General features: G+C 43.6%; 1 protein-coding gene across 1 annotated transcript in view; it reads left to right on the forward strand.

Annotated features, from left to right (window-relative positions):
- Positions 1-12,025: 12,025 nt before the first annotated feature.
- Positions 12,026-12,523, forward strand: part of USP24 (ubiquitin specific peptidase 24) — a 73,607-nt gene continuing 73,109 nt past the window's right edge. Inside the window, exon 1 of the mRNA XM_082228693.1 lies at positions 12,026-12,475. Within this exon, the coding sequence (XP_082084819.1) occupies positions 12,122-12,475 (354 nt within the window). The 5' untranslated portion in view covers positions 12,026-12,121. The remainder of the gene's footprint in view (positions 12,476-12,523) is intronic.

Genomic DNA, 12,523 nt, shown 5'->3' on the forward strand with positions numbered 1-12,523 from the left:
TATGCCAGAACTGGAGATATGCCAGCACTAGGCAATTGTATCCAGCATGTGCTCAGGCCAGGAGGGGAGGGGGAGATAATGCACAAACAGAAAATACAAAAATAGAGTGAAAACGATCGACAGCATGCCTGAACTTTCACTTACACCAGCCAATCAAGGATTGTGCTGGCAATTACGCCCACATGTGGATGGAGCCAATGAACTCATTCCAAGAGGGACACCCCTCCAGCACTGAGCAGGCTGCCTACAGAGAGCACACACAGCTGCCTTGGGACATGGATTCGAGACATGCCCAGTGAATGGAGTATGCTTTTGCCAAGCTGATAAGAGGAAGGGTCAAGATATAATACTTATTTATTTATGTATGTATTTATCTAAGTTGCATACCGTCCTTCATCCGTAGATCTCAGGGCAGTTAACAGCATGAAATAAGGGGAGCCACACAGACACACACACAAACACTGACAACAACAGCCCTCAGTGGCCCACTGCATAGGGCAGAGGGTTGGGAAGACTGAAGGAGTTCACTTTGCCCTGCATGCATGAGGAGATGAGAATAATCTACCTTTAGACCACCCAAATTTTGCAGCTGTACCTTGCTTTGGTGTTTGTTTGTTTTTAAAGCATAAAAAGACCCGGCACAAGAAATTACACCGCCTGAGGTGGGCAGAGGACACTGTCTCCTGCTGCCTTCTCCTCCCCACTCACATTCTCCTCCTCCCCTCCTCCCTCACTGGCCTGACTGCTAACAGAATGGGGTGGGAAGATGGGCCTGATCCGCTGGCTTCCCAGTTTGAGAGTCATGGGAATTGTCTTCAAGTCATTTTCAGACTGGTAGCCATGTAAGTTTCAGCAAAAAGGACAGAGTCTTGCAGCACGTTGAAGACTAAACAGACGTATTATGGCAAAAGCTTTTGTGAACAAGAGCCTATTTCATCCAATGCATAGTGTTGTCCTAATTTGGCAGAGAAATAAAATGGGAGGCGATGGAGAAGGGTGAGGTCATAATAGTGTGACCTGGTGAAAAAGAGGGCAGGCCTTGTGTACCTTTGCCCCACCTTGGACAGAGAGAAAGAATAGTGTGGGGATTTATTTATTTTTTTGTGAACTATTTTTTCATGTGGTCCCAACCTTCCCTAGCAGAGATCCCGCCACCCTGCTTAAATTGTGTATTTTCACTCTACTGGAGTTCTTCCTGCCAGCTGAACCAAGCAGTTCAGACAGATCAGACAGATTCAAATGATTTTAAAGTTTTACGGCCTCAGTCCAGTATATCTGAAGGAGTGTCTCCACCCTCATCGTTCTACTGAGGTCCAGTGCCAAGGGCCTTCTGGCAGTTCCCTCACTGCAAGAAGCCAAGTTACAGGGAACCAGGCAGAGGGCCTTCTCAGTAGTGGCACCCGCCCTGTGGAATGCCCTCCCACCAGATGTCAAAGAGAACAACAACTACCAGACTTTTAGAAGACATCTGAAGGCAGCCCTGTTTAGTGACGCTTTTAATGTTTGATGCATTACTGTATTTTAATATTTTCTTGGAAGCCACCCAGAGTGGCTGGGGAAGCCCAGCCAGATGGGTGGAGTATAAATAATAAATTCTTCTTCTTACTGGATTCAGTCCTACCTTGGTTCTCCAATGGAATCCCTTTCAGAAGTCTGTTCGACTTCCAAAAAGATTCAAAAACCAAAGCACGGCTTCCAATTGGCTGCAGGGGCTTCTTGCACTCAATCAGAAGCCACAGAAGCCGCGTTGGATGTTCAGGTTCCAAAGAACATTTGCAAACCAGAACACTCACTCCTGAGTTTGTGGCATTCGGGAGCCAAAACGTTTGAGTCACAAGGCATTCGACAACCAAGGTATGACTGTACTCCTTTAACATACAAAAGAATAAGAAATGACACACAAAAGAATAAACAGCACAACATCTGCTCAGGGGTAGGGGATGCTGGAGGTGACAGGGGGGGGAGAGAGAGAGAGAGAGAGAGGAAGCTCTATTGTATTTGCAGAAGTCAATTGCACCCATAGACCTGAAACATTGGCTATGACCCTTGGATTGTCATGTATCTAGCAGCACCTTTGTTCTTGATGGCCTTCTCATCATTTGCCTAGATAGTTGGATTTTCATCCCTGTTGTGTACTGAAGTTCTCACCCTGGGCCAGCAGCGGAATACTGTAGATAGTTTTCACTCAGGTCCACATATGCAAATAAGGGATTGAAAGTGACGTTCAGTGATTGGATAGTTACAGAAATTTGTTACAGTTGCATTGTAGTGGAGCTCTATATAAGCAGGCTGGCTGAACCCTTTGGTTCAGTTATGTTCTGGCCTGTGAATAAACAAGAGCTGTTTGAAGAATTGCTGTGTCGTCCCACAACTTAACAATCCCCTTTTTGCAATCCCCAGAAACAGCTGGCTGGGTTGGGCAGAGCCGCTATGCTATTTTCCCTCTTTCGAAATAAGATTCATAACAACAACAACTACTACTACTACTTTTTATTTATCCCCAGCCACTCTGGGTGGCTCCCAACAGAATAATAATAATAATAATGTGATCAAACATTAAAAACTTCCCTCATCAGGTGGGCGAGTGTGGGAGAGAGGGGGGGCATGCATGATTTATTCTAGTGCTATCACAGTCACAACTGCATAAAAGCAAACTAGTTACAGTGACCATTGAAGAGGCCATGTTAGTGACAAGGAGCACAAACACATTGGCCTTGGTAAATGTATCTTAACTTTGGAGCAGACGTGTTAGACTGCATTGGAAAATGCCTTACTAATTGTCCTTTGGGGAGAAAAATGCAAGTATAGATGATTTTCTTGAATACACACACACACACACACACACACACACACGGCTAATTGTAGCTTGGGAGAGCAAGGGGATTCAGAATGGAAAATAGATCCATGACAAGGGTTCATATGTCTACTTCCAGTGCTCCAATCAACTTCAGAGACCCCTGCATCTGTTTTAAGGTAAAAGAAGGAAAGGAAACAAAAAAGTTCAGAGAGCCAATCATGAATTTCCCGCATCGTGTGTGGTTTGTCCCTCATCTAGCTTGCTAGTCAAGGTTGTGTATTTATTTTGTTATCTAAAGGCATACACCAGTTTCAGCAAGAAATCTCAAGGAGGTTGCAATTATGTTCAATCCAATGGCTCATCTGCCAACATCCAGAAGAGGGCAGTAATCATAATAATGTTTAGGGGTATTCTCTTTTTGACTCAAGAAAATCACCATTTTATAGTTCAAATCAGGGGGAAATAAATACAGTAAATGGACAAAAGTACAAAGAATCACAAATGTTTAGGGATATGCATACCCCTGCGTACCCCCAGGGGAAAAAAGCACTGCATCTATCCATTTTCACTATCCTTAGCTCTATGGAGAAATGATTGATTTCTCCCTTTTTGTTGGAGAAACAGCATCTCTGTTTCAAAACGCTGCTGCTTTGCACCTAGTTGATGAGGGTATGGATAGATGAAACAAAACTATTGGTTGCCATTAGAATCAAAGAGGGGTGTGTGTCTTTAGCACATCATCTCAGTGTTCTGTCAATGGATCTATAACAGGGTTGGGGAATTGGATCCGGACAGAGGACTGGAACCAGAAACGATCAACCCTCAATGGACCACTGTGATTACAAAATGGCATTTGAGAATCATGTTGAGTATTACAGTGTTATGTACTGAGTTGAATAGGATCCAAAATGCAGCAGTCTGATTGGTCCTAGAACAATAGGATTCAGAACGCAGCAGCCTGATTGGTCCTAGAACAATATGCTCCAGAATGCAGCAGTCTGACTGGTCCACAGGAGCCACCCAATCCAGCTCCAGGTGGAAGTGAATCCGCGAACTGATTGGCCTTCAGGAGAATCCCGGAATTAGCCAGTCACATGGGGCTCATTGTGTAAATAATGTACATAAGTCAGACATTCTGGGGGAACTTCCATTCCTCCTCACCACTATGAGCTAAATAAAGAGCATGAAATCCACTCTCGACTCCGAGTATATTTCATACAGTAAAGGGAGGAGGGCTTGCTAGGAGTTGGGGAAGTGGGGCTGGCAGTGTTGGAGAGCAGCGGCAGCTCCTAGTGTATAATATAAATGATCCTATCCTGATTTCTTTAAAACATGGAATTAAGTGCTCTATACTAATAAAAAAAATGCTAGTGCAAAACCACCTAATTATCTTCTATGTTACTGATCCAAGAGGAATATGTTTCACCTTTGGTGGACATGCCCAAAGGTTAAGGCCTTCTGGGAAATGATCTATAATGAACTAAAAAAGGTATTTAAATATACTTTTCTTAAGAAACCAGAGGCCTTCCTTTTGGGCATTGCCGGCCAAATGGTGTCAAAGAAGGACAGAACTTTCTTTATGTATGCGACAACAGCAGGAAGAATACTGATTGCAAAATACTGGAAGACCCAAGATTTGCCCACCTTGGAAGAATGGCAGATGCAAGTGATAGACTATATGGAGTTGGCAGAAATGACTGGCAGAATCCAAGACCTGGGAGAAGAGTTAGTGGAAGAGGATTGGAAGAAGTTTAAAGACTACTTGCAAAAACATTGTAAAATGTTGGAATGTTAAAATGTTGGAATGCTACAATGATGCAAGATATAAAGACAAGGTGGCATTAGTGATATAAGTAAGAGGAGTATGCAACAAACGTTTCAAAAGATAAGGGTGAAAAAATTAGAATACACTGTGTCAAACGTATTCAAAAGGATATAAAGGGGAAAATTGGAGACACAATGGGTTGAAAAGCATAATATAGATTAAGATTTGAAAGAGGGTAAGATATTGCTGAATATGATTTGTAAAAAGGAACACAGAAAAGGGAGATGTGAGGAAGTCAGGAAGTAGGGTTATGAAAACAATAAGTTAAAATTTGGATTTTTATGTCTTTTTTATGCCTTTTTTATGTTTTTTTCTCTTTGTTTCTATGTTTTTATTGCATTTATCTGTTTTGCTTTGTGTGTGATAATGTGGTTTCCTTTTTGGTTTGATTGGAAGGTTGGTTTTATTGTTTAAAATCTCAATAAATATTTTGTAAAAAAAAAAAAAAAGGAATATGTTGATGGCATTTTACCAATGTATTCTTGAGAGTGTATTAACTTATGGTCTGTGTGTGTGGTTTGGGAGCTGCACGGTCAGGGAAAAAACAATGTTGTCCAGGGTGGTAAAGACTGTGAAGAGAAGCACTCTCCCTACCTTGGATCAAATCTATGCTTCCAGGTGCCATAAGAAAGCTGCAGAGGTAGTGCAGGATAGTGCGCACCCCGGAAAGGATCTCTTTCAGCTTTTGCCTTCTGGAAGAAGGTACAGGGTTATAAAGCCTAGGACTAGCTGTCTGAGAAACAGTTTCTACTCAAATGCGATTTTGGTTTTAAACGCAGTGTAAGGTAATCTCTATGGGAGTATATTGTATTTAATTATGGGGTATCAGAGTTTTTAGAGGGCTAACCAGGCTGGGATAGCTGGCTTGTTGGTTTCTGAATGTCTGATGTAGATTTTCAATTTTGTTGTTCTGTATGGGACAATGACAATAAAGATTATCGCATCGTATCATATCAGTATGTTACTAATACAGTGGTGCCTCGCAAGACGTAATTAATTCATTCCGCGAATTTTTCCGTCTAGCGAATTTTTCATCTTGCGAAGCACGAAATCCCATAGGAATGCATTGAAAATCAATTAATGTGTTCCTATGGTCAAAAACAGTCCAAACAAAGCCAAATTTGGTACAACAAGAGTTTATTAAGTGCTCTTTAAAGTCACACATACTGTAAAGAGCATTTCAAAATTCAAACCCAGAATTTTTTTAAAAAAACAGCAGAGTTGCCCAATGGTCACAGAAATCATAAAAATGCAGAAAAAAACACACAAGCTTACAGATTCTTGCAAACCCCTCCCCAACTGTTCCCCCAGCCATCCAGCACACAGAAATTCAAATCCAGAATTTTTTTAAAAAAAACAGCAGAGTGTCCCAATGGTCACAGAAAATCATAAAAATGCAGGAAAAAAAACACAAGCTTCCAGATTCTTGCAAACCCCTCCCCAACACCAAGTCCTTGAATTCCAAACACACCAACCCAAAATCCAAACCCCCCAAAAAAAGTTTTAAAAGCTTAACTTACCAAATGGCTGCAAAAGAAGTTTTGGAAAAGCTTCAAAAATCACCAAAGTCTTTAAAAACCTCAAAAAAGGCTACTATGTACACTGCGTTCTATGAGTTGCTCCTCGAAGTCAAGTCGCAACTGTATTAACGGTGTTAAGAAAAAGGAAACAAACTTGCAAGACGTTTTCGTCTTGCGAAGCAAGCCCATAGGGAAATTCGTCTTGCGAAGCAGCTCAAAAAACGGAAAACCCTTTCGTCTAGTGAGTTTTCCGTCTTGCGAGGCATTCGTCTTGCGGGGCACCACTGTATAATATGCTCATCCTGGATAGCTCAGTTGGTTAGAGCATGGTGCTGATAACGCCAAGGTTGCGGGTTCAATCCCCGTATGAGACAGCTGAATATTCCTGCACTGCAGGAGTCCTTCAATCTCTATGATTCTATGAATATGAATAGATAATGCTGAAAGGACCCTTAGCCATAGCAAATTTGATAGGTGTGACCTTTAGTTGATGTTGCATAGTAAGATAGATAGACAGACAGACAGATATACATATCTCTCTCTGTGTGTAGACGCATGTTTTTACAGGTTTTTCAAAAGGAACATGACCCTACTTATCAAATATTTTCCCTTACCCACACAAAACACAGATTCTTATGGGGGAATGATGCATAGTGTTGAAGGTTTGAAGGCAAATGTGTTTTAGTGGTAATACTCTGGATAGTGTTTGATATTAACCGCCTTTTCTCTCACCTTATGCATTTCCATAGTTTTTGAACGCTGAAATAAACGTGGAAAATAAAAAGCAGTACTGTATCATAGGTTTTTATTTCATTCCCCCTTCCCTCTTTTTTCTTTTCTTTTTTTACTAATAGGTGGAAATTTTTCATTAAACAGATACAGTGGTACCTCGGGTTAAGTACTTAATTCGTTCCGGAGGTCCGTTCTTAACCTGAAACTGTTCTTAACCTGAATCACCACTTTAGCTAATGGAGCCTCCCGCTGCTGCTGTGCCATCACCACGCAATTTCTGTTCTTATCCTGAAGCAAAGTTCCTAACCCGATGTACTATTTCTGGGTTAGCAGAGTCTGTAACCTAAAGCGTATGTAACCCTAGGTACCACTGTAATATAATCTTACTGCATCATCTGCCCTTAATAACATTACCATGCTGTACTAATTTAAATATCTGGAAGTTGGCCACTTGCTCTGAACACTCTCATTTGAACTAAAACAACAATCCAGTCCTATATGCATATCTATTCAGAAGCAAGTTTCATTGAATTCAATGGGACTTACTCCCAGGTAAGTGAATACAGAATTGCAGCCTATGATGCCTTAATAACATTGAACCTCTAGCAACAGTTGGTTAAAATTGTTGGGATACTGCCAGGGAGATAAAGTCCATCATGGCCCCAAGCCGTCTGCCGGACGATCCATCGATCTCCTGTAGGCACGCAGTATCAGCCATTAGCGACATGAATTTCCAGAAAATATCTTGCCACATTCTAGACCTCATGCACACTCTGTCAGCAGATAATGCACAGCCAAAAGTTGCACTCAGGAGAGTATTATTTTCAAGTTTTATTCAGCGTTGATCAGAACAAAGAAAGACATGACTGCCTGCGTCAGTGTCTCCAGACAGAGAGAAACGAAAGCAACGACACAACAGAAGCATCCTGTGAAAACAGGAAATACGCAGGCTGTGACACAAACATCCTGCTCCCTTTTAAGGTGGAACGGAAATATCCTAACAAAAATATGTTAGTTATTTCAAATGAAAGAAGCAGAAATGTATCGATGAGTAAGAAAACTTCTGGAAAGGGCAGGATTTATTAAAGCTTTTCATACTGTACCCTGTTCAAATGGGTATCTGAGGGTGGGTTTGGGTTTTACAATTAAGTGATTTATACTTTTTCCTAAATAAATGAATAAAATATGCCAGAATGTTGGTGTTGTGGGGTTGGTTTTTTTGGGGGGGGGGGGTTGCAGCTTCAAAATCCTACCTTCAGGTATATAGATCATGTTTGGCTAAAACATGTAGTGCAAATATAACCATTCACATAGCATTCAAAAATACCTAGTCTAGCAAAAGCCAGTATATTTGATTCAGTCACAGCTTATTTTTAGGCTGGCTAGCTATCAAACTCCCACAAGTTCTTGCAGTCTTTCCAAGGAGAGACTGAAAGGTCACAGGTCTCTGGAAGATCCAAAAACATTCATATCCGTTGCAGCTTGGGTCAGCCTTTATTTCATTACAGGGGTCCTGCTCTTTTAATAGTTCCATGGCAGGCAGAAGTTTAATAGATGCAGCACTCTCAGCACAGAAAGGAAGAAGACCCTGTTGAATTTCTATATGCCTTGTATTATGAAACAAGTGGTGTTTTCCAGCATCCCTGCAATGTAAACATGTGCAAAACAATAACTGTTATGTACTGAAGTTCTCACTCTGGGCCAGCAGGGGGATACTGTAGATAGTTTTCACTCAGGTCCACTTATGCAAATAAGGGATTGAAAGTGACGTTCAGTGATTGGATAGTTACAGAAAATGGTTACTATTGCGTTCTAGTGGAGCTCTATACAGTGGTACCTCGGGTTAAGTACTTAATTCGTTCTGGAGGTCCGTACTTAACCTGAAACTGTTCTTAACCTGAAGTACCACTTTAGCTAATGGGGCCTCCTGCTGCTGCCGCGCCGCTGGAGCACGATTTCTGTTCTCATCCTGAAGCAAAGTTCTTAACCTGAAGCACTATTTCTGGGTTAGCGGAGTCTGTAACCTGAAGCGTATGTAACCTGAGGTACGTATGTATGTAACCTGAGGTACCACTGTATAAGCAGGCTGGCTGAACCCTTCAGTTCAGTTCTGTTCTGGCCTGTGAATAAACAAGAGCTGTTTGAAGAATTGCTGTGTCATCTGATATGTTCACCCACAACTTAACAACAACAATGCAACAAATGATGCAGTTAGCATCTTACCAGATGAGCCATAGGCTTTCTTCATTGTTGCACACACAACCCAAAAAGTATGCTTTGCCTTTCAAGTTAAGGCAACTCTCCAATATTATTCTAAGGAGTTCAAATTTAGGGCGTGCCCCAGAATTGGAGGTTCAGTGCTTTGCACCCATGCAGTTTCCCTGCCTCTTATATCTTCCATAACCCATCTAATCTCTATTATTGCTGCTCCAGCTCCTATTATATATTAGGTTCAGAGAAAGAAAGAATAAAAGGCTTCCACCCTCTCCTTTTAGACGTCCAAGATCAGGAGTTTACAAGAGGAAGCAGGGAGACTTGCAAAGCTGTGTACTTGACAGTCATATGACATAATAATCTAGGTCATGTATGATTGTGCTTCCAAAAGTTATGGGTCCATGTCCTGCCCACTGCAAGACTGGCTAGAGATGGAGGCAAGCAATAGGCCATTTTCTGACAATGCATGCAGCGTGGCTCAGGTTATTGCAAGCTGTCATCTGTACTGCAAGTGGCTAATTTGAGGTTTCACTACTGCAACAATGTCATGAAGAGCTTTGGGAAAACAGAAATACGTATGCATAAGCTTTAGTAATGTGCATTCCCACCATTCCTTTTTTGCACCTCACTTTGCTCATATCTCAATGTTTCATTGCTGTGTCTGTTTGTATGCAGAAGTGTGAGTTTCCCCCATATGGTTTGCGGTTATGCTTTGGCCTGTGTCAAACAGGAATTATGTTGACATCAGGGAAACATATTGCATGTTCAGCTTTCATTTTATTTTAAGATCCTTGCATTACTTGCACATTCCAGAACGACATTGTTCACGTGAAATGCTATTCTTGTGCAAAAACACCCAGAACGTTTCAGAAAAAAAAATTGAGGGGATCCCTGCAGCATGCAGATAAAGTGATGCTGACTTGAACAATGACCTATGGGGAGGAACCGTAGAGACCCAGAAGAGGAAACAAGAAGTGGAGGGAATGTAGGAGGGGGAGAAACAGAGATAATGATAGGGCACTCTGTGTGTGTGTGTGTGTGTGTTCAAATAGGGTGGACAAGACCACGGAGAACTTAAATCCAGAGCCTACATAAATATGGCAGATAGCATAGACAGGCAGCTATGAGCAGGCTATAACTGATTACACACAAATTCCATGCTTCAGAGTCACAGCAGGATATATAAACCCCTGGTGACAGTGTATATAAGCACCGCTATAGATAATATGATTAACTAATCCATCAAACATGTTAAACAGATCCAGATCCACACTTCAGTGTTGGAATTTGGCTTAAGGTCTGGATTTTTTTGAGGTTCAATAAATTATGGTATCTCTTGGCTTTTGAGGTCTACAGGAATTTTAAAAGCTGCAGCAGCTTCTGAAAGCAGAAATCAAAGACTGCCCGCTAGTTACATACACAATTAAGCAGCAGGATCTCAATTTAGAGCTCTGATTCTCCAAGAGCAGCACTTTAAGCAGAATTTGAGCAGGTGCAGGTTTTTCCATGGAGTGGTGAAGAAGTGATGGGGAATCTGCACTAGTAACAGAGGATGAAATACCTGATAGAAACCAGTATTTGATTATAAATTTAAAAAAATTGTCCAGTAGCACATTGGAGACCAAGAATATGAAGAAGTGTGCATGCACACAAAAGCTCATACTCAGAACAAACTTAGTCGGTCTCCAAGGTGCTACTGGACAATTTTTTTTTTTATATTTTGACTGTGTCAGACCAACATGGCTAACTACCTGAATCCAATATTTCATTTTCTGCCTTTAGAAATGTCACATGAGCCAAAGAAATATGGAAAAGCAAAATATGTCCAAAAGCTTCTGATGACCAGGGAGGTAATTTATGCCTCTTTAGGAGGGGAGACTGGTCCTTACATGCCTTAAAGGCAACTCCAAACAAGTTCAGGACCTGCATTGTCTTTCCAGGTACAGATGGAACAAAAAGACAAAGCTTGGCGTTGTTTTTTGAGACTTTGGCTTATGGGGATTTATTTATTTAAATATTATTTAAAAGGTCCCAGGGCAAGTTACAAAACAGAAAAGAACAATGCCACAATATATAAGTATATATATATGACATACATATAAATGAAACAACCCAGCCACAAAGTCACTGAAGCCGAAGGCAATTTTTATTTATTTATTCGGGGAGCTTTTCTCCAAAACGATGAGGTCGAGGTCTGGAAAATAACAACACCAGCAAGAAGTAAATAAGCACCTGATGGTAGATCCACCCATGGGCGTAGCCAGGATTTTTGTTCGGGGGTGCGGTGGGCGAACAGCCAAAGTTGTTGAGCTTCTTTTAGGAAATCAAGTTGAGCTTTTAGGAAAACAAGTTGAGCTTTTCTTGGTAAAAATACCCCGTAAATAGGACTTTGCGCGCGGGGAGGGAGCAGCAGGCTTCTTGGGGGGGGGTGAAGAACCCCAGATAAATGAATACTGCAGTGGCGTAGCGTGGGAGGTGCAGGGGGGACCGGGCGCAACATCTGGGGGTTAGGGTTAGGGGGCGCAAATCCACGGGTTAGGGGGCGCAAATTACTTGCCTTGCCCCGGGTGCTGACAACCCACGCTACGCCACTGGAATACTTTCAATGCTTTTCAAGCTTGGCGGGGTGACCGGGGCTCAGTATAGTAGCTGCTGCTTCGCCCGAAGCGGCATTTGCGGGATTCCACCGCCTGTTGCCTCTGACGTTTCCATGACAACCACACCCCTCCTCCCCTCCATTCACGTTCGGGCATTGGCCTCGCCTCGCCTCCCTCCGCACGTGATCGCGGCGGCGCTCTCCCCCCCCCTCTTCCCCCACGCTCATCCGGGCTTCAGCAGGCCGCTTCCGGGTGGGTGTGGGGCTCGGCGTTGTCCTGCCCTGAGGCGGCGGCGGCGGGAGGCGGGCCAAAGGAGGAGGAGGAGGAGGTTCCCGTCAACATGGCGGCGCGCAGAGCGGGCGGCGGCGGTGGCAGCGGCCGCCGGAGCGGGAGCAGCAGCAGCGGCAGCGCCTGAGGCGTCGCGGAGCGAGGCGCCATGGAGAGCGAGGAGGAGCAGCACATGACCACGCTGCTCTGCATGGGTTTCTCGGACGCGGCCGCCATCCGCAGGGCCCTCCGCCTGGCCAAGAACGACATCAACGAGGCCGTGGCGCTGCTCACCAACGAGCGGCCCGGCCTGCACTATGAGCCCATGGACAGCGGAGGGGGAGGCGGCGGTGGCGGCGGGCAGGGAGGCCCCCAGCAAAGCGGCGGTGGTGGAGTCTCCCGCGGCGGAGGGGACGGCGAAGGCACCGGCGGAGGAGGAGGAGGAGGCCAAGGTGGAGGCGGCGGCGGCAGCACTACCGGCTTCGACCCGCCCCCTGCCTACCATGAGGTGGTGGAGAACGAGGTAACGGTCTCGGGGCTGAGGATGGGAGCGGGCGAGGCTCGCCTGTGC

The sequence above is a fragment of the Podarcis vaucheri genome, assembly GCF_965113315.1.
Source record: "Podarcis vaucheri genome assembly, chromosome: 6".
NCBI classification, from domain to species: Eukaryota; Metazoa; Chordata; class Lepidosauria; order Squamata; family Lacertidae; genus Podarcis; species Podarcis vaucheri.